Source organism: Sycon ciliatum, chromosome 1, assembly GCF_964019385.1.
Source record: "Sycon ciliatum chromosome 1, ocSycCili1.1, whole genome shotgun sequence".
NCBI lineage: Eukaryota > Metazoa > Porifera > Calcarea > Leucosolenida > Sycettidae > Sycon > Sycon ciliatum.
In genome coordinates, this window is record NC_088643.1 from 77,547,952 (window position 1) to 77,571,173 (window position 23,222).

At 48.2% G+C, this 23,222-nt stretch overlaps 1 protein-coding gene across 1 annotated transcript; it reads right to left on the reverse strand.

The window, feature by feature from the left end:
• Positions 1–22,625, reverse strand: LOC135807119 (uncharacterized). Its single transcript, XM_065321163.1, has 7 exons — positions 21,662–22,625; positions 19,896–20,079; positions 11,672–11,743; positions 11,196–11,290; positions 8,617–8,827; positions 8,067–8,203; positions 1–896 (listed from the first exon to the last, which is right to left on the reverse strand). The coding sequence occupies exons 1-7, from the start codon at positions 22,333–22,335 to the stop codon at positions 614–616; spliced, it is 1,656 nt and encodes a 551-aa protein (XP_065177235.1). The 5' UTR covers positions 22,336–22,625; the 3' UTR covers positions 1–613.
• Between the last annotated feature and the right edge of the window lie 597 nt (positions 22,626–23,222).

Genomic DNA, 23,222 nt, shown 5'->3' on the forward strand with positions numbered 1-23,222 from the left:
AAACAGTAAAACCAATCATTGCGGCAGGTCGAGACTTGAAACTAATTTAAAAATGATTCAGTGCGGCTTAATCAAGGAGGAGGATCCCGCAAACGGCGGGGACAAGTGTCAGTACTGATATGGTTGAGCTACGGTCTAAAGATAGGAAAAGAAAATGCTCAGTCATCTCATCCAAACATGCTGCACAAAAGAAATGCAACAGCCAATAAAATATACCCTTTGAAGTAGAAGTGAATGCGCGCGCGCGTGTGTGTGTTTGTGTTGGGAGGGGGGGGTTCTGACTTTAAAAAGTGACGTTCGTTAGGAGATTGGTTATAAAGCAAAGCATGCTTTGACCAAGATAACTGTCAGTGTCTACTTACTGTACATTTCACACATTGTAGATACACACATTGTAGATACACACATTGCAGATACACACATTGTAGATATTTCAGAAATAGAATGATAGAATGAGCTCGTGCGTAGTATACTGCAATTACACGCATTGGGAGAAAACACAAACATCCATGTGCCAGCACATTGGTGCATGCATCTAGAGTACTGACTCTGGCTCAAACACTTCAAAAGTTTAAAAGAGGCCATTGCTGCGCACACACAACCCGTACAAGCATCATGAAGTCCTTGCAACCGATACTGAGGAGGGTGAGAACTTTGCAGGGCCCGGAGCTGCGGTGCGTTGATGCTGCAGGCGGTATTCAAACACTGCGTAAGCAATAACAAGTAAGCCGAAGAAAATCGACCAGATGATAATGACCGCGGCAGGGGCCATCACCAAGTACAGGCCCAAGAAGATGTTAATGAGCGCCAGGATGAGGAAGAGTCGGCCACCACACTTGTGAAACACCTCCCAATGTTGTCGCGTTTTTGTTGGCGGATCTTCTTTGTGAGGGCGCCTGGAGAGAGAGAGAGAGAGAGAGAGAGAGAGAGAGAGAGAGAGAGAGAGAGAGAGAGAGAGAGAGAGAGAGAGAGAGAGAGAGAGAGAGAGAGAGAGAGAGAGACAGAGCAAAGAGAGAGAATGAGTGTGAGAGAAAAACAGAATAGTAGAGATGAACTAGAGAGTGTGCAAACATGACAGCATCCAGACTAGACCGTTTAAGACTCCAGATTCAAATTGCCTGTGTGACGAGCAACACAGAGTGGACAGAAGTGGAGCACCAGATTACTGAAAAGTGAAATGAGATTATTTTAACAGTAGGTTTGGAACCGCTTTGAAGAGAGATTATATGATTGTGTTGGTCACGATTACATTAGACAAGAGAGTTAATATTACAGTCCATTTCAAAAATATAGACGTGTGAACTCATACGTGGCAAATCCATTCCAGTCGTACCGTCACGTAGCGCACTATAGCTGTGAGTTTTGCATGTGTTTTTTCAGGTTTTTCTAAATTTTCTTCGCCGCAGCGGGAAATACAAAAGACGCAAAAGATGCAAAGTCGCAAATGAAAAGGTGCGCGAGAGTTCATAAACTCTTGGGGGTTATGAACTCTTGGGGTTATGAACTCTTGGTGTGAGGAAAGTCTCAAATGAATCTTCTTTTCGTTTGTATTTTCTGACTGCAATGGCTTCGAAGGCCCGTAAGAATCTCAGTGATGCCGAGAAAGATACGGTTAGTCGTGTTCACAGTTACTTCTTGAGTGTCCGAAATCCTCGTCGTTTAACTCACCTTGCAACTGGCGTGAGTGAAACCACTGTCACTCGTTGTGTCAGGCAAAGTTCTGGAGTTGGCTATTATCTTGCTGCTGATGGGAATCGTAGTGATTCTGAAGGCGAAGATCAAAACGAGCCTTCTGCCAAACGAGTCTTCTGCCAAACCAGGCCGGCCCAAGGTGGAAGTCACGCAGTGTTCTGTGATGCAGGCATTTCACGGATTTTTTCATTAGAGAGACAAATTCCAACAGTGGAAAAGATGTGCCAGAAGTGTGTGGAGTCGATTCCCGACTTACCATCTATGTCAAAAACGGCGTTTGGGAGATCCATCAAGTCTCTTGGATTTACGTACAAGCGAACTGAAGGTAATCAGAAGGCCATGATGGAGCGCCCAGACATCGTAGCTTGGCGTCACAGATTTCTGAGAGAGTATAGAGAGTATCGTGCTGAAGAAAGGCAACTGGTGTTCCTTGACGAGACATGGGTCAATGCTGACCATACAGAACCATTTCAGTGGTATGGAAGAGAAGGAACAGCAGTAGTAAACATGCAGCCACTGGAGGCACCGTCTGGAAAAGGGAAGCGTCTCGTCATTTTGAACGCGGGATGGGAAGGTGAATTTCTCCCGAATTGTGACCTGGTGTTCATTGGTAACACGAAAAGCGCAGACTACCATGACAAAATGAATGCAATTCACTTTGAAGAATGGTAGGAAGATCAGCTTATGCCAAATCTACCCCCTGGTGCTGTAATCGTCATGGACCCTGCACCATATCACTCCGTTAAAACTGGAAACCAGGACTTTTCACCGGGAAAGGCGATATGCAAGCCGGCTCACCGAGAAAGGCGTAGCATGGACCCAGGACATGCTGAAACCGGAGTTGTACCAGCTGGTGAAGGCCCACAACCCCCCCCCCCCTCCCTGCCAGTTAACAGATGTGACGACCTTGCTGCCCGGCAGGGTTTCATGGTGCTGCGACTTCCCCCTTACCAGTGTGTGTTCAATCCCATTGAGCTGCTGTGGGCCTGGATCAAGGGAGAATTTGGGAAATGCGATAAGACCTTCAAGATTGCGGACGTCAGAGAGCTCGTCAAGGTGGTCATGGCTGAGGTGCCTCCAGAGCAATGGGCAGATGCAGTTGAGCATTGCAGCAGGCTGATCGATGAAGCATGGGTCACGGACGGTCTTCAAGAAGAGGTATGTGAGCAGATAGTCATAACCCTGGGCGGCGATAGCAACAGCTCAAGTGACTCGGAATGAATACCTCTCCAACGGAGTGTGTGTTTCGCCACTGCCTTGCTTAGCCGCCGCTGCTTTCTTTGGGTGTCTTGCCTTTCTGACTGAGCATGGGTTTCGCCACTGCCTTGCTTAGCCGTCTCACCTGTGTGACGGAGTGTGGTTTCGCCACTGCCTTCCTGAGCCGTCACCACCGCCGTGTGTTTCTGGCATTGTCTCGCTGAGACATTTACCTTGCAAATGATAAACCAACTCTTTTGTGTGATTTGAATGGTATACCTGGATGTACACTGGAGCCACCAGAGTGTCGGGGAAAGGTTGATGAGTAGTTTTGGGAATGTTTGGTTTCACTTGTCCGCTGCTTTTCGGAGTTGTGGGCAGAGAATTCAGGTATATAAATTGCTGTGGTGTTTTTTATTGAATGAGACTGGGAATTGCAGTCATATTAGGGAGATTCCGGAGTACGATTTTTCGTGCCAAAATCCGTGGAGGCGCTACTGATATTTTATACGTCGTTTTCGAGCAGTGAAAAGTTCCGGGGTACGGAACTTATGTGTTTGCCGTCATTGCCTAGGTTAAGATCGCAAACACGTCACATTCCCGCACTATGCCTCTTTTGTATTTTGAAAATTTGTACCGAAATCAAAACTTCCCGCGGAAAATCGATGTTTCTCGTACCAAATTTGTACGCGAAAAATCTTTCTGCACCCGATGACGCAAAATCTCCATACGAAACATGGTTCGTATGAAAGCCAGTCCACACGGATTCTCCGTGCCGAAAAATCGTATGGAGCACGCCTGGAAAAAATCCGTAGCGCCCATACGGATTTTGGCACGGAAAATCGTACCCGGAACTAGGCCTCAGCGGCTAATGCTAGCATTAAAAGTAGCATTAAAGGCCTTTTTTGGAAACTAGCATTGCTCTAGCATTGCAAGCAGGTTTTATGGGGTAAAAAGCATTAAAAGGGGCCTGGGGGCTAAAAACCTTTCCAAGGCATACGCTGCAATGATCCATATGGTAATGTTTGCACCAATTATGGAGTCTGGGCCTCTTCTGGCACACAGCAAGTGCACAACAGGATTCAAGGGTACATATATGCCATACAGTAACAAAATGGGTACTCTTGTCCGGCCACAGTCAAAATACCGTTACCGCTAGCGTTATCGTCTCAATGCTAAGGGTGCCTATTTGGAAACGCCAAACCTACGCTACACACACCGTTTTCAAGGTTTTCATTGGGGAGACCTCTCTCTCTCTCTCTCTCTCTCTCTCTCTCTCTCTCTCTCTCTCTCTCTCTCTCTCTCTCTCTCTCTCTCTCTCTCTCTCTCTCTCTCTCTCTCTCTCTCTCTCTCTCTCTCTCTCTCGAGTTGATGACTTTGTTAGTTTAAGTTTGTACAGAAGACATGCGAAGTCTGCTGTTGCGCTTGTTATTTTCGTTTCGGAAGTCAAAACCTTGGTCATGAGTGCTTGTGGGGAGGCAGCTGAAATTGTCCTCTCTGACTCTGATCCTTCAGAGGAAGAAGATGATTACGAGACGGATTTAGATACTGGTGATGATGATGATGATGATGATGTGGCCAACACATTACCAAAGGCAAAGGAAGCAGTCATTGCTAGAGATCGTTCGTTCAACCGGTCATGTAAGCCAAAGAGTCAAAATAGAACAAGAGTCCGCGAAGGAAAATCGACACGTGCACCTCGTGTTAATCCCAATGAAAGAATAGTGGAATTTCCGAACGAACATCTTTGTATATCAGCCGGGAAGCTCTTCTGCGGCGTGTGTCGCACTGTCGTACAGACAAAGAAGAGTATTGTGAGGTCCCATGTGCTTTCTAAGCACCATCTCCTGTCGAAAGAACGACGAGTGAAATCCAAGAACCACCAAGCGACCATCACGAAATCCTGGAAGGTCTACCAGAAGAAGAAAGCAGACGAGCTCAAAGGTACTGGTCTCACGAAGGCTACAGGTGATACGACCGTACTCCGACGTGCCAATGTCGTTGAGTCTTTCTTGAAGGCTGGTGTGGCACTTACGAAGATTGACCATCTTCGCCCACTGTTGGGGAATAACAATCTCAACCTCACGCACAGCTCACATATGGCTCAGCTAGTTCCCTTCCTGCTTGAGGTGGAGCTGGAGAAACTGAAAGAGGAAATCAAGCAAGCACAACATGTTGCAGTAATTTTCGACGGTACCACCCATCTTGGCGAGGCATTCGCCATCATCATTCGTTATGTGGACGCATCATGGTGCATCCAGCAACGCCTGGTGAGAATGCATGTGCTTGCCAAAAGCATGCAAGGAACGGAGATGGCCAGAGAACTTATTGCCTGCCTGAGCACATTCCTTCAGATACCTGCCAATAAGCCAGTTGCCTTCGTACGAGATGGAGCATCTGTTAACACGGTTGCAGTGCGGCATGTTGTAGACTTGCTGTACCCCCATGGATGTAGTTTGCGCTTCCCACAGTTTGAACAACATTGGAGACCACTTTGATACCCCCACCCTGGATGAGTTCTGCCAATGGTGGGTCAGTCTCTTCTCTCGCAGTCATGCCACTAAACTCGCTTGGAAGACACGGACAGGTGTATCACCGAAGTCTCACAGTGCAACCAGGTGGTGGCGTTTGTGGGAAGTGCTGGAACAACTGCTCAAATACTTCGGGGATGTTCAGCCCTTCTTGGAGGAATGTGAATCAAGCCCGAATGCCTGTCGCCGCCTCCTTTCCATCCTGCAAAACGAAATGGCACCTGACAGCTGTGATATGCTTCGTATGGAGCTGGCTGCAACCGTTGATTTTGGGGAACCATTCGTCCGCAAAACCTACATCATTGAAGGCGACGGCATGTTGAGTGTGGATGCATACACTCATTTGCAAGAGGTGGCTACTGCTGCCCAAGATGCAGTCTACCCCAATGTTGAAGCTCTTGTGAAGGACATTGCACCCAGCGATGTTGGCCGCCAGAACCAGTTGAAAGAGCATGCCAATGGTTGCGTGCGTCCGGCAATTCGTTACTTCCTCACAAAATTCAACCATGAGGATTCACCGCTGTTTGCCAATGTGTTGGCATACAAGGCTGCCAGGCTGTGCTGCCCAATATTCGTTGCCAAGACGAATCCAGTTCCCGCTCTAGTGGATGGTCTCCGTGCCTTTCCGCCCCTGGATAAAGATGGCACTATCCAACAGCTCAAGGTGGAGCTTGCAGCCTACAAGGTTGCTGCTGCTGATACTCAACCTGGCCAAGACCGCCTTTCTTGGTGGAGAGACCAAGTTCAACTGCCGGTGTGGCAGAATGCTGCCCGGATCGTCATCACTGTGCCGCCATCATCTGCTGCTGCCGAGAGAGTTTTCTCGCTCCTTGAAGCAGCAACGAGCAGCCAGCAAGCCTCAACACTGACAGACCACCTGGAAGTGGAGCTCATGCTCCAGTACAACCGTGGTCGGCTCGGCCATGAGCTGTGAGTTCCCAAGCCGTAATGGGACACGAAGATAGTTGCCAGACATTGTCCACCGTGCATCGACTACTAGTATCGCATTTCTATCTTTAATTTACCATGGTGCCCTGTTTCATCTGATCGTGTCTACAATGAAATTAGACACAAGACCATCCGAAAAAGTATTTCTGTACACCATTTTCTTTCCTTTTTATTGGTGCTGAAACTAGCATTAATGCTGCAAACGAGCACTCAACCTAGCATTAGCAACCAAAATAACTAGCATTGCCAAAAGGCAAAAGCATTTTTGCCCAAAAAAACTAGCATTAGCCGCTCAGGCCTACCCGGAACCTCTCTAATATGTTCGCACGATGTATCTTTTGGACTCGGATGGAGAGCCAAGGATACATTTATAGTAAAGAAAAAAGGACAAGAAACTACAAGTTACGTTACAAGTTACAAGTTAGTAACTGGTGGTGTTGGTGGACATTATAGCGTAACTTGTAGTTTCTTCGTCCTTTTTTCTTTACTATAGATGTATCTTTTCTTTCTTCTTTTTTTTAAGAAAAGGAGGCTCAAATCGTATCAAAAAGAAAATGTATCATCCGTATACGCGTACTGTATTTCACCAACCAAGATCCAAAACATACAGAAAAAAAGAAGAAGAAAAAAGGCAGGAGTTGTGATGGGATATAGAAAAAAAGAAGAAAAAAGGCAAGAGATGTGATGGGATTTAAATGTCCCACACTTGTACTGGGAATCACGGATCGAAAGTTCGAAACCAAGAGGCTACCAGGACCCGTACAAAAATGTACCCGCGATGGCCTTGGCAGCGGGCGCAGCACTGTCTCAGCGAGAGTAAAAATCCGAAACAGACTGGTCAAACCCTTAAAACCAGAAATTACATGATGATTGTAAAACTTGAAAACCTGGCCTAAAATAAACTTCCTTTGTAGCGAAAATAAAGTATACAGCCAAAATTGTGAGGCGATGCAGAGGCGGAATCTGGAGAAAAACTGAAAAAATCAAAAAAATCCCATCGAATTTTGTAAAACACTGCGTGTCTATATTTTTAAAATGGACTGTAGAGCTGCAATGGGCGGGGGTTTGGCCGAGTAACGCGCTCGGGTATTTCTATTCGTGCAGCACAGGTACCATATCGGGTACTTGCAAGTATTTTTTTGTGATGTTCCAGATCATCGGATATTAAGTGCCTTGCCTTCAGATGACGTTTCGTGGAAGACAAAGAGCAGAAACATATCTTGAGAATCGGTTGCAAAAATCCGATCGAAAAATTCAGAGAATCAACAACAATTGGCTGTCGAAGCACTGCATGTGTGACATACAGATTAATCCGTACTATGACCCCTGAGAGGTTAAAATTAAATACTTCAAGTACTAAACTCGGATGGAGAGCCAAGGATTGAAATTAAAAAAAAAGAGGACCAACAGTATCCTGCTTATAAATGTTGGACAAAACGGGGATAACTTGTAAAGTTATGGTCCTCTTTTTTTCACTTCAAGTACTGTATATCATTTGTAGTGAATGTACTTTCCTGTGGAATCCTGGCGGATCTTAATGCAGAGGTGTGTTGGACGTAACACCTGTCTTACGAATTCACTCTACTGGCACACCGGTACGTAATGTAATAAGTACTAATAACACACTTCTCCCTGAAGATGAAGTAGGCATGCTGAATCGCATAGATGTCATTCGACTCGCCACGAGTGTGCACTTACTTTATTCCATTGATAGTCTGCTGGATGCTCCAGAGTAGGATAAGAACGCCAATGATGGTGTGGGCAAAGTTGGGAACTGCCAGGGTCCCAGGCAGGACGAACACCACACCGAGGGTACTGACTACCACACCAGATATCTACAAGGCAGAGACGAAATAAAGAACAAGGAGAAGGAGGAGGAGAAGGAGAGAGAGAGAGAGGGAGAGAGAGAGAGAGAGAGAGAGAGAGAGAGAGAGAGAGAGAGAGAGAGAGAGAGAGAGAGAGGAAGACATGTGGAGCTTGATAAAACCGGACGGAAGTAAGAAAGGCAGAGACACAGCATGGCATGGTGCATGGTGCATGCGCATTGTGAACAGTTAATTGCTCACGTAGAAAAGGACCCTTTAATTGTACTTGGCAATAAGATGGGGCCACACACCGTTGTTTCAAACACAAGACATTACCATATCGTAGCAGGTGGAGTCATCAAGCCACACACAATACTGCCGGGGGAAACCAGCAGAGGGGGCCAGCATACACATGCCACTCACTGTGACTCACGGTGACTCACCTGAAGTGCCTGGTGTAATTTGAACCAGAGCGGCGGCTTGTAGTCGCGGAAGTAACGGGCGATGAAAGCGCCAGCTTGAAGTAGGAATCCCCAGGACAAGATCATAAACAGTCCGTGTAGATGTGGCCAAGCAAACCAGTGCGGACCACATTTGCCTGCACTCGGTGCTAGGTCTATATCACCAGTGAGCTCCCAAACATAACTGTCCACTCTATACAGACCAGTAGCAGCAGCAGCAGCAGCAACAGCAGAAGAAGAAGAATAGCCCACACACACATCAACACTGCTGCATTCAATGCTATGCAGAACTGGTGAAAAGTTATCTTACTAAACTGCCCTGTAGCTGACGTCACCAGGGCAGCACTTCTGCACAGAGCTGTTGCCCCAGGATGAGCAGGTAAAACAGGGGAAACATCTACAGTACCTCATCCGGAAACAAAAAAAGCGTGACTTAAATCGACCTGTGCATTCTGGGTGAAAATTTGAGCTCTGAGGAATCGAGCAAATGATGACTCAGAGCGAGACTCACACGGTGCTAATTTATTACGTAAAATAGTGTACACACGTGTACATGTACTTCAAAGAAGGACATGCATTGTCTTGAAGTGTTTTTGTTCCAGTGGATCAAATTTCTTCAGCAAAGTAACTCCTTAGAATGTGAATAAAAAAGTCATAAAGTTTATATTAGCGGAGGAAGTATGTTTGAAAGTGAGCAAAGTGCTATTCCGTTATCACAGAGCCACCAAATCTATTGCTACCTTATGTCTGCACCTTTAAAACCATGGCCTTTTAAACCGACTCATCGCTGTTTCCCTCGCTATTCTAGATGCGGAATGACCCACCTAACAAGCCATGGCCTAAAAGTCAAAGTTCACACAAAATTTTCAATCTAAATCCGCTTTTTTGCCCTTTCTGCTTGGCTGGGAGTTTTTGTAAATGTAGTAAAGGAAAAAATGAATTACTAACTACCGCTTCATTTTACCAAACATATTGCGGATGAAGTCACATTTACAAAAGCCATGGCTTTATAGCTGAGAATGGCTTTAGAATTTGAATATACCGCCATGGTGATCAAGGTATGGAGACATACGGTGTTTAAAAAGGAAGAAAAAATGTCATGGGGGGGGGGGGGGGGTACCAGAAACTGGGCTCCTGCTTCATGCACAAAACCTGTGTATGCACGTACACTGTACGGGTACATGTGGGCATTGCTCTACATGTGCTCACACCATCGATAGGGTGGTTTAGCAGGAAAGCACACCCTCAAATATTATAGGTTCCACTCGACGGAGACGAAAAAATCCTTTCGGATTCTGGCTCAGGGTGATGTTATCCATCGGTGGACCTCTATTTGATATCCGGGTGGATTGTCCCGTTTTTAAACAGGTTAGGTGTCGTGAATTCATAGTGCTCATTGCCATTTATTTTTAATACATTTGTTGGTAAAAATCTGCTAGCTTACAGTAGAGTTAGTGTACAGGTCAGACCTCGCTATAACGACCCCCGCTATAACATAAACCTCGCTATAACGACCCCCGCTATAACATAAACCTCGCTATAACGACCCCCGCTATAACATAAACCTCGCTATAACGACCCCCGCTATAACATAAACCTCACTATAACGACCCCCGCTATAACATAAACCTCGCTATAACGACCCCCGCTATAACATAAACCTCGCTATAACGACCCCCTCTATAACATAAACCTCGCTATAACGACCCCCGCTATAACATAAACCTCGCTATAACGACCCCCGCTATAACATAAACCTCGCTATAACGACCCCCGCTATAACATAAACCTCGCTATAACGACCCCCGCTATAACATAAACCTCGCTATAACGACCCCCGCTATAACATAAACCTCGCTATAACGACCCCCGCTATAACATAAACCTCGCTATAACGACCCCCGCTATAACATAAACCTCGCTATAACGACCCCCGCTATAACATAAACCTCACTATAACGTACAAATGTGAATGTCCCTGCCGAAACTGCATCACTTCTGTACAAAATTTCCTCGCTATAACATAATCCGCTATAGCGTAATGTTCGCTATAACGCACTGTTTGCTGGGTCCCGGGCGCACGGAGACCTCAGCATAACGTAAAAACTCGTATGAAAATGACTATGTACACGGCATGCATGCCTTCTTGAGACTGAGCCGTCCACCTCGGAAGCAGGGAGTAGTAAAATACCGGTATTTTACTACTCCCATGACTTTTATATGCCCTAATCTTGTCACATGTACAAGACACGCACTACATGACTCTTGTCACCCCTTTGCTGACAAGCCTGTACACATCTTTGCTAGTCATCATCATACCTGTATGTAAAACAGTACAGTTGTAATCAGTAAGTGAAGAGCATCATTTTGACATACATATTGCATATTGGTGTGCCCAACTCACTATAACATAAACCTCGCTATAACATAATTTCTCCCATCCCCCAGAGATTACGTTATAGCGAGGTCTGACCTGTAGTCAGCTGAGCTATACTGACTTGACAATAGTCCATAGTACACTGCAATAGACACGAGCACTACATCAGTCTACTGGTACTTACTGTGGATCGCCACCATAGAGCAGCACACTGTTGCGAGTGGCTATGAGGTGCAGCCCTACTCGCCATGCTGGCACACCATGCTGTGCGTCTCCTTCCTACATTGCAGCAACCAGAGAGAGAGAGAGAGAGAGAGAGAGAGAGAGAGAGAGAGAGAGAGAGAGAGAGAGAGAGAGAGAGAGAGAGAGAGAGAGAGAGAGAGAGAGAGAGAGAGAGAGAGAGAGAGAGAGACCGAAAGCAAGACATTGTGTTGTTCAGTATCGGAGAGATCAATCGCAGCTCTGTGTCCCCCTACTTGAAGTAACATCATGACTCACTTTTGAAGTCATACAAATGGTGACGTCAGGACACTGCATACCTAGACATGGCCATCTGGAATGTAGCCTGTGGTCATGCAGGGGTTCTAAAGAAACTTCGTGAGTCTCGCAGGAAGAGAATGGGCTCGCAGAAAGAGAACAGGAGAGTTACTGCCAACATACCGTTGTAACACGCTTCCACTGGCCAGAGGCAATGTCCAGGACATCAACTTCATTACGTAGGCCTTCCTTATTCTGACAGAGAGAACATGGGAATGAAAAGACAAGGAACCAAATATTGAAATGGTTGGTGATGGGAAGCAGTTTTATAGTGCCTTTGCCTGCAAAGGAGTAAAATCAATATAATTATTCCAAACTGTCATTGTGCGAAGATGAAAAATTAGCGAAAGTTAGCAACTGAAACTCATGCCTGCACAATCATATCCTTGCTTGGTCAACGTAAAAAATGAAGAAAAATAGAAACCTGTGGCTTCTAATCAAGTGAGTATGGTATATGGTTGAATAATATGGTGACAAAGCTACACCTAGTAACGGAGGTAAATACGTGCCTGCATTTCACACACACACACACACGCTCTCTACGCTGCGAAGCCATGGTCGTAGCTGTGTTATCTTCTATGCATCAAGTGCTACCTGACGTACCAGCCAGCTACGTAAGCGTGATATCACTACATGTAGTCATGCATTGACCAGGTGCTACGGGCAAACTGATGGTGGTGGTGGTGGCGGTGATGGTGGCGGCGGTGGTAGTGAGAAGGAGAGCTCTGTGCCAGACTGTATCTTTGCAGCTTAGAGAGCAGGCGTGTATTTACCGCCAGATGTGTTTTTGCCACCATCCTATTCCACCACAAATACAGCTGCAGCAGAGTCTTCAAATCCATTCTCTCCAGGGATACAAATCATTGTTTTAGAATTCATTGCAAACATTCAGGGAAGCGAGCTGTCGGGAAAGCGGAACAATGCCAACTCCGCCAGGACTCAACCTGGGACCTTGCTGTCATGAGCAATGCTCTAGCCAGCTGAGCTGTGGGACCAGGCCCAACCAAGAAGGCGCTGACAAGTTTGTCACTCCAAAGGCAGCTCACAACACGTGCAGGCGCGTAACCGTCAGTGTTTCCAGGTTACCCAGAAACCTCCCCTGGGGTGCAGCACAGACACCGAAACCGTAGAAAACTACAGTAAAACCTGAACCACAACACGTTGACAATGGTAATGAAAAGTTCCAGATTGGGCCTCACAGAAGCTTGGAAACTGAAGCCCTCCCCCGCAAGGGGTCTTGCCACCTTGACCCTGTTAGTAAATGAGTACCGGTGCATGTGCACAGCATAGGTCATCACACACCTTGTATTCATTACATGTGTTGCATGCATGTTGTTTTACCCGAGGGTGTACCGCGCAAGGCTGTGCTGTCATGTGCAGCGCCAGTTTTGGCGCGTCGTGTACGCCATTATGTCCTAGGCTACAGCAGAGGTATTTAGGGCAACCCGTGCATTGTAAGGGGAGTTGCGTTAGGAGAATCTGGGAGGAAATGATTAGTGTTCTTTGGATTCTTCTGCTCTTCAGTCTAATGTTCGTTCCTTTTATATGTCGTAACCGGGTATCCCGCTAGTAGTAGCGTTCAGCCGCAATATACGGCTACTGCCCAACCACTCACACAACAAGGTCACCGTAACCTAAAGGACGTTTATTGCTCCGGACAAGAAGAGGGAGACACGAGGAGTGACCCTAGCGGCTACGAACACCTCCTATTGTAAGCTTAGCTAAAAACATGAAGTAAACATCAGCGCGGGTTATAATGCAATAGCGAACGACCATGCCAGCTGAGAAGCAGTTACGCTGCTAATGTATTGTTCAGTGCAACAGCAATAGCACCGGCTATACGGTGAGGTCCTACGTTGTCATCAGCGGGACTAAGAGTACTCAGTACTAGTACGGACGTACATGTATATGCGCACCAGACCATAACGACGGTGACAGGTATGAATATGTCGCACTGTCACCAACTGATTTGTCAGGGGAGAGCTAGAGGCAAGATGATGGCGGCGTGGATCAATACTACTACTAGTACATTACAACAAGTACATAGATGTAGAGGTAAGGGGATACGTTAGGACAGCTCTGCATGCATGATGCTCGCGGCCAACAATAATAATAACATACATCTAGTCATGAGTAGGAAAAGTCACAGTTGTAGCATTGCCGGATATGACATCTCCCCCGGCTTCGCAAAAGACACGTCCTCGTGTTTTGCAAAGGTGGAATAACTAACAAATGGAAAAGACTGTACAGAGAGTCCGCGTAGCGCAAGCAATGAATGGAGGGGAAAGAAGGGAATTTAAACCTACCCAACGTATTTCACTAACACTTTCGTTTTAGGAACGGTAATTATGGTATTGCTAATGCCACATGATTATTATAATAGTTCACAGCACCTTCTCTAAGAACATGAAATATCAGAACCGTGCCGGCGGTCTACGATTCCTTTGCGGCCGCGCCATGGCATAAGGCGTTTGTGGCAGCTGAACTACTGGTGGCAGCTGAGGAATGGGAGCATGCGCTTGTGCCATAACGGCAGGCTCACCACCATAAGTTTCGCCATTATCGCACTCGTCCCGGTACAGAAGGTCTGTGGCATCGGGTTGGTACGCTTCAGGTTGTCGAACTTTAGCGGGGTTGCATCCGGAATCACCCACGGGCTCGACCTCCTCCGGTACTGGTTTGTGGCGTGGCCCTGTACGCCAACAACATGGCGGGCAAGTGTGTGTCCCAATCCCGCTGGTGATCCGACACATAGTGTGACAAGACCTTCTCGAGCGTCTGATTGAAACGCTCCACGAGACCATCGCTGGCTGGATGATACGCTGTGGTGCGTGTTTTTCTAATACCCAACAGGCTACACACGTGTTTGAACAGAGCAGAGTCAAAATTCCGGCCTTGATCTGTATGTATACTTTCCGGCGCACCATAGCGTGCAACAAACTCGCTAGCAAATGCTGAGGCAATGGTTTCGGCGTCCATCCTCTGTAGTGGGTAGGCCTCTACCCATTTAGTAAAATAATCTGCGATAACTAAGATGTGTTTGTTGCCTCTCACAGTTTCAGGCAGGTTAGGAATAAGATCCATAGCAATCCTTTCGAAAGGGTAGCCACACCATGTTACTTGCAGAGGGGCGCCTCGCCCTCTCTGCGCTGGCTTACGTCTCTGGCTACACGATTCACAGCTTGCGACCCAGTCTTCGACGTCCCGTTTCATTCCATACCAGTGAAACCTTAGCGATAACTGCGCGTACGTGCGTTGTACTCCCCAATGACCCCCGTGGTCATGGTACTCAGACAAAACCGCAGTCCTCTGGTTCACCGGAACCAGTACCTGGGTCCTGGGTGGCACAGAGACGCATGGATCTTCCCACTTTCTGCACACCACCCCCTCCCAAACGAACATGCGCTGGCGTCCTCGCCAGTAAGACGGGAAAGCAGGACTGACACCTGTCAAGTCCGCGACCTCAGCAGATTCATCACCGCTGAGCAACGTAGCTAACTGAGACAAATCCGTGTCTCTTGCTCTGGCAGTCGCGCCAGTCCTGCAACGTCCAACCGCGACGCTGCACCAAAGGTGAGGGTACTACATGCTCTGCCACCGTATTAGCAGAGACAGAAGCCACCGCAGACGCCTTCCCAGGAAGTCGGGATAGGCCATCGGCGTTGGCATGGGACCGCCCCGCACGATACTGCATAACATAATCAAACTCACTGAGGAACTCTAACCAACGCGCGATAATCGCAGGGGGATCCTTAAACCGAGACAAGTGCTCCAACGCGCGATGGTCCGTGCGCACCAGAAATGGCCTACCCAGCAAATAGCACCTGAAGTGCCGGAAGGCCCAAACAATGCCGAGCAACTCGCTCTTTGTGGACGCATACCGCTGCTCCGTGTCGGTAAGAGATCTACTGGCAAAAGCCACGGGCCGTTCGCAGCCCTCAGAATCAGCTTGGGAGAGCACCGCGCCCAACCCCACCCCACTAGCATCCACATCTAGAACAAAACGTGGGGCATCGCACCCATAACGAGGGTACATCAACACTGGGGCACGGGACAACTTGTCCTTCAATGTACAAAATACGTGCTCGCATTCGTCTGTCCACTCAAACGAGCGTCCCTGCTGAGTTAGGGCATGGAGGGGCCGACAAAGAGTTGCAAAATCACGAACAAAACGACGATAATACCCAGCGAAGCCTAGGAAAGCACGGACATCTGAAACTGTAGCAGGACGGGCCCAGTGGACGAGTTGGTGTACCTTGGCGGGGTCAGTCTTAACTCCCTCCCGCGTTACAACATGGCCTAGGAATTCAACCTCATCTTTAAAGAGGTGACACTTACTAGGTTTGAGACGGAGTCCAGCTGTCGCCAGCCTGGCGAACACCTCTTCCAGCCGGGTAAGCTGCTCAACGAACGTACGGCCAAAGACGATGATGTCGTCAATATACACAAGGCAAGTGTGCCACTGGAGTAAGAGATTCGATAAATTGGTCTCGCACCAAATCATCGCGAACCGCATCTGGCATCATAGGGTAAGCCCAGACGACTAAGCGACGAAGATCATCAGCGACCCGCAGTAGGTCCTCACCCGCCTTCCGTCGCCGCGTACGGAATTGGGCCTTGTACTGGTTTGCAACCGCAGCAGAGGCAAACCGATTTCCCATATCAGCGCAGAGATGTTGCCAATTCACTCGTCGAGCAGCAGGCAAGGTAGTGAAGAACCGGCGAGCCGCATCGCGCAGCCTCACCCCAAGGAACTGGGCCCTCTGCGTATCCTGCCATCCGTTGACTTCCGCACACTGTATGAAATAGGCCAAGTATTCCTGCCAATCTCCTTCTCCATCAAAGGTCTCTGGCATAACAGCAGGCCGAGCAACCGCGCCACCTGCTCTCGCTGGAGCGGCTCCTGCAGCAGGAACACCTCCAAGCGCAGCTGCCCCCGCAGCACCAGCGCCACCACCACCTACGGGCGCTGCACCGGCAGCACCCTGGTTTTGCCCTCGTTGAGCCATCGCACCTCTCACGCACACAACAAATTAAGAACACAAAAATAAAAATAAAACCCCGGGACGACAGGACCCAGGCACAATCCGTCAGGAAACAAGGTACAACAACCACCAACTGACTCCCCAGCGACGAACACGTTGCTTTATACTATCACTGGGCCCGCTAGCACTTCCTAGCGGCCCACCGAAGACCCAGGTCTTCGCGCGATACTCCCGATCGCCCACGACCAGCTCATCAAGAACTGTCCATTGTTACCTTAGCCGTCCCGACACTCTGACCTCTGTGCATTCGGTCCACACGCACACACACACGCACACAGTACCCTAGTACATCGTTATCCCTGGTGGCGCCACCAGACTCTTAATAAATTATCCTCGTCAACTGTAACCTGACCTAACCACAGGCTCCCAGGATACATCAACTCCATCGGATCACACCGAATCACAACCACTAGACCCTTATCAGAGCGCTGTTCCGAACAAACCACCAATGCCCTCAAGGGTAACAACAAGCCTCTAGACGTACAGACAACGCAACCAACCATGACACCTACTCAGACTGATCAGAACCACAGTCAATGCTGATACATGATTTGGAACTAACCGCAGTTCCACACCTTGTCTAAAGCCTTGCCAGAGTTTCCGTCACGACCCGTAACTGAACCCATGCGAGCAAGTGACTGCTAACCGCAAGCAGGTGACGCACACAGCACAACAGCATGCCGCAGACTAGTTCATATCCAAGCATTGGTTCATTGAAGGACAGGTAGACATACATCATGATACATGCACATGTAGATCATGCGTTAGCAATACATACAAGTCAGTATACACGATGTCCGCGTGAGCAGGCGCTCATTGGGGTTCCGCTGAAGGTGCCGGCGGTGGTGGCGGTGGTGGCCGGACTGGTTTAACGACCACCGACCGTAGCCGACCGGTGTAGGTTGCGCTGACCTCTTCCTCGTCTTCCGTGCCTCCGTAATCGAGATCGGTGTCCAGGTCCATCGCGACCTGGTCACCTTGACCTTCTGGCCCGCCGCGGACCGCGTCAGCATAGGAGGGCTTCTTGGGAGGTGCAGCATTGACAACTCCCGCCACACTTCCCGCTGCCACCACGGCAGCTGCAGCAGTAGTCGCAGCAACTGTTGCCGCCGCCTCACCGCGAGGCTTCTCCGCAGGCCAACCTCGCTTGGCCAAATGCGCCTGCCACCGCTCCTCCCGCTTCACCCGCCGTCGGTCAGAACAGGACCTCTTTCCTGGTGCGACGTTGGCAGACTCCTCGCTTTCTCGTCGCCGCTTCTGGGGTAGGGAACCGTTCCGCCTTGGTACCGGAGGGGAATCCTCACTCCTGCCGGCATACGCACCGACGAAGGAGGAGAAGAAGCCCTCCGATGACCGCTGCAACCGAACCAGCTCGCCACGCAGCCTCCGCAGCAGCGTGGCAGGCCGTTCGCGCCCGGTTGCCTCCAAGGCCGCCGCTCCATCGCGGAGCGCCCTCCGGACCTCTTCTGCCTGGCAATTGCTAGTTTCCGCCATCCTTTGTAGAGTGGTGGGCAGATCCTGTTCACAGCGCCAAATGTCGTAACCGGGTATCCCGCTAGTAGTAGCGTTCAGCCGCAATATACGGCTACTGCCCAACCACTCACACAACAAGGTCACCGTAACCTAAAGGACGTTTATTGCTCCGGACAAGAAGAGGGAGACACGAGGAGTGACCCTAGCGGCTACGAACACCTCCTATTGTAAGCTTAGCTAAAAACATGAAGTAAACATCAGCGCGGGTTATAATGCAATAGCGAACGACCATGCCAGCTGAGAAGCAGTTACGCTGCTAATGTATTGTTCAGTGCAACAGCAATAGCACCGGCTATACGGTGAGGTCCTACGTTGTCATCAGCGGGACTAAGAGTACTCAGTACTAGTACGGACGTACATGTATATGCGCACCAGACCATAACGACGGTGACAGGTATGAATATGTCGCACTGTCACCAACTGATTTGTCAGGGGAGAGCTAGAGGCAAGATGATGGCGGCGTGGATCAATACTACTACTAGTACATTACAACAAGTACATAGATGTAGAGGTAAGGGGATACGTTAGGACAGCTCTGCATGCATGATGCTCGCGGCCAACAATAATAATAACATACATCTAGTCATGAGTAGGAAAAGTCACAGTTGTAGCATTGCCGGATATGACATATATACTAAATGATTGTACTGTCAACTATCCTCTGTCGCTAGTTTTGGACGTGCAAGTCTGTGGCATTTGGGAACAACCCCCACAGACCTCTATCGGGAAACCCCCTCAGACCATTCCGGCTACACACCTGATGTGGCACACACACTGATGGCACAGGGGGCTTCCCCCCCCCCCCCCCCCATCCCCGGGGTCACAACGACAGTAGGTTTCTGGAACATACTATCAGAGGGGAAGGAAGTGATCTATTGTATGGGATATGGGAGAACTTCAAATTCATTGCAAACAGCCACGGAAGTGAACTGCCAGAAAATCTTTTTAAATATCAGTATTTACGGATGGCAGCTTAGTGTGACTGGTCCTGCCCTGTACACATGGTGGACTGCTGCTACGCAGTCACATCCTTCCACAAAATGCTTTATATGCCAGCAGCAGCAGCAGCATGAAAAGCAGTTTGGTGAACATGCCAACCTTCCAGGGGCGTCGGAAGGAGTTTAACATTGGTGCGGCTAAAGTGTGAGAGGGGGATCCGGGGGTTTTCCCCCGGGAAAATTTTGAAAATTGGGCCTAAAAAGCCATATAGAATAATAAAAAGAATATGCATGCTGATGATACACCGCATTGTCGATGTAAAACATGGTACCTGTACACGAGTCGACAAGCCACCAACAAGGTTGAAATGTAAAAAAAAAATCGAAAATTATTGGTGCGGCCAAAGCCGCACCTGCCGCACCGGTTCCAACGCCCCTGCCTTCACAATGGGAGGTATGCATCTAAGGTGGCTGTCACATTTTTGCGGGGCAAGTTACCCCATACTTGGCAGGTACAACCTATTATAGCACAATTACGAGAATGACCTTGCAAAGTTCATGACCTTCTATGCAGAGCTGGTATCAAGGCATGTACGGTTGTAGTGCACTTTCCCCGCAAAACCTAATGGCGGGAAATTAATGCATATGTCCCACTACAGACTCCAAACCCTCCCCTACCTCTGAACACACGCACGTACACACACACACACACACACACACACGCACACACACAGTGACACACACACACACACAGTGACACACACACAGTGACACATACACACACATACACACACATACACACACGAGTTGTCTAGCACATGTATGACTCACGGAGATCAGGCCTGCCCGCTTCTCCAATCCACCAAACATGACAACGGTACGCGTCTTCATTGGCCATGGTGCCATACCGGAGAACATTCTTGCTGATGGACACTCCTTCATCTCTCTCCATGTAGAGCCGCGTTGCTTGGCCCAGGAGTCCACTGAAGGACACGGGCCACCGCTTTGACCACCACTGTGCAAACATCAACAAAAATGTGTTCATGCAGATATCAAGTAGCTGCAAGCAAGAATACGTCATCGCCAAGAACGGTTTTGGGGTGCACATACCCATTCTCTCCACAGCATTAGAGACGCACATGTGAGTGTGGTGGACAACAGGCAGCACATGTAGTGTGCAAGACCATCATAGCCAATGCACACTCGTTCATCGTGCCCCACGTGACCATGTTGCCATAGTCTGATCAATCCAATCAACGCACTTCCTGAGCGTGCAGCACTTTTTCGATACTGCACAGGAAAACTTCACTCATCCCATGCAGCATCGCAATACTGCATGGAGTTTGTCTTTTTAACTAATACTTACCTACAAATAATTCCGTTTTCAACCCCCTCAACCACACGAATAAAAAAACTGGCAATTATATCATACTACAGTACTTGAAGTACAAAAGGACTTTCAACTTGACAGTTGTACCAACAATACATGCACAAGTAGTTTGAAAGTACCCAAATACATCAGATACTACTACACTGTACTAGGTACTACACTGCATGCGGTAATCAATCAACATGTCGTGCCATATATGGCCAAGAGGTCAAGTAACTTACTGTGCATGCAACCGCCACGCTGGATAAGATCAAGGAAATAGTTGAATTATATAATTATTTCACTCGCACGCGTGCAGTGTCAGCTCCGATATCTGCACCCACTGCTTGCGCAGTTTGTACAGATATCATCCACCAGCAGTGCACGCGAGCTCGGGCAATAGTTCATACGGTACATGTTGCTGGACGGAGTACCCTTAGTGGCAATACGAAGTGGAAACTAGTAAGAGATGAACTAAAAAAAAGCAGTCCATTGATAACTAACAGCACCCTGACCCCACATCCAGACGGGTTTCGCTCCGCATCGAGAGGACCGTCCATTTTAGGGTGTGTTTCGTTGCTAAAATGCCCTACTGTACTGTTCACGTCACTAGTGCAGTACAGTGTACTTGTAGACGTAATTGTAAACGTAGGCAATAGCCAAGCATGTGCTGGAGGAAACTAGCTCTGTACCAACGCGAGCAGAATGACATTTCAACAGCTCAAAGATACCACAGCCATTGTAATTTAGGAAGAAAATATAACCGTGGAAGGGGGGGGGGGGGGGCTGGGTTCTTTGTTCATACTCTACAACACCTGTATGTACAATGTAGGTATTGCACTAGTGACGTCATCAAAAAGGCAATATGGCGGGGAGACGTGCATACCCTCAAAATGCCGGTTCCACTTGTTCCAAAGCAAAACCTTTTTTTCCGGATTCTGGCTCAGAGCGATGTAACGCAGGTGTTAATGAAACCCTAATCAATTTTTCGGCGGATTGCTCGTTAATCCAAACTCTTTCTAGAGTTAAAAAGTCGGAGTGGAGACAAGAAAGCTAATATCGATGAAAGTAAAATGAGCGCACTCATACCACGAGAACAATGGAACGATATTTTAAGATTTGAACGTCGTTTTCATGTGATCGCATGAAGACGACGTTCAAATCTTAAAATATTGTTCCATTGTTCTTTCTAGAGTGCTAAGTAAGCAGCACTCCTTATAAGGCTTACCTCAAGCAACCACCGTACAAGACGGTTTCATCGGGCGTTACCATTGTACCGCCCTGGAGGCATCTTGGCTTCGGCAGTGTGGCTGAGTAGGGGTTGGTGCCCCCAAACTCGGTGTGCCAGCGATTTGAGGACAGGTCGTATCGCAGCGTGTCGGAATATCTCCGCCGAGAAAAGCCGTGGGTGACATACAAACTGGTGCCATTCGTGTGCAGTCCTCCTGTGGCACCATAGCGTGGATGTGGAACTGTGCCGCGTGCAGGAAGCTCCGTCCAGCGATTCGTGGTGATGTTGTAGGACCAGATGTCGTTAGCGAATCGCTTCGCCCTTGGTATGAGCTCTCCAGTGGCCACTACAAACTGTTTACTTATAGCTGAGTATCCACTGACCATGGAGAACCTTGCTGCTGGACCATTCCCGATATAGTTCAACTGTCGCCATGCCTGCGACGTCAAGTTGTATATCCAGAGGTCAGAACCAGAGGTTCTTCCACGACCACCATACACGTAAAGGATGCGTTTCTCATCATCATAACCCACACCCATGTCTTTTCTGACTGGAGGGGAAACACTGCTAGTTATCGGCAATCGTCTCCATTGCAACTGACCATCCGTTCCCGTCAAACACACCAACATGTGCCAAGCCAAAGCCACAAAAAGTGGCAGATAAGGCGTCATCTCCTCTGTCTCAGCAATTTAGTTACTCCTTGCCCTGTCTTGACGAAACAAGTGTTCTTTGGCATTGAGGTAGTGCTGTGCCGCCGGCAGAAGAAGGAAATACTTACTAAACTTCACTCGACGAAATCGCAGAAGGAAGAGATGCTACACACGTCCGTACGTCTACGTCGAAACTACGTGGTAGTAGTCTCGAAAGTAAATTGTCAACCAACCAGGCCAGGTCACCCATGTGTCGACATGTCAACGTTTCTCAAGCTGTAAAACCACACGAGGTTTATTTCGGATTTCAAATCCAGTCCATGCATGTACAAAAAAACTTCTCTCTGGGTTTTTTCCTTTCTTATTTTTTACGGCATCTGTAGCTACTACAGGTGTATTACATGCATTGTACACGTGTAGGCCGGCCATGCTGCTACATATACATGTAGTGACGTACAGTGTATGTACAAGTCTACTTGCTAGCCCGATACAGTATCCGGATATAGGTCAGCTAGCTAGCTGCTGAGCTGGTACATGTATGGTGCGGTACACAATTATCTGAAAGCGGCGTATGATAATGTATTTGTAGGGCCCGGTATTTGACGTACTACTGTCTTTGTACAAGCAAGCAAGACGTATTCTTGCATCTTGGAAGCTTATGGATTATGCACTCTTGGTACTAGTACATGTACGGATACTGCAGTACTGCAGCCTGGTTTCCAGATACACACAATGTGAGGGAGGTATACATTTGTAGATAGGAGAGCAAAATCACTATCAATATTAGTACAGCAGCTGGACACTTATGTCATACTCTTCGTGGCACATATGCAAGCAGGTGTCGTCAGCTGGCACAACAAAACCGTGCCCCAAGAGATGACCTGCAAGTAGCCAGCGTAAAAGCTGCA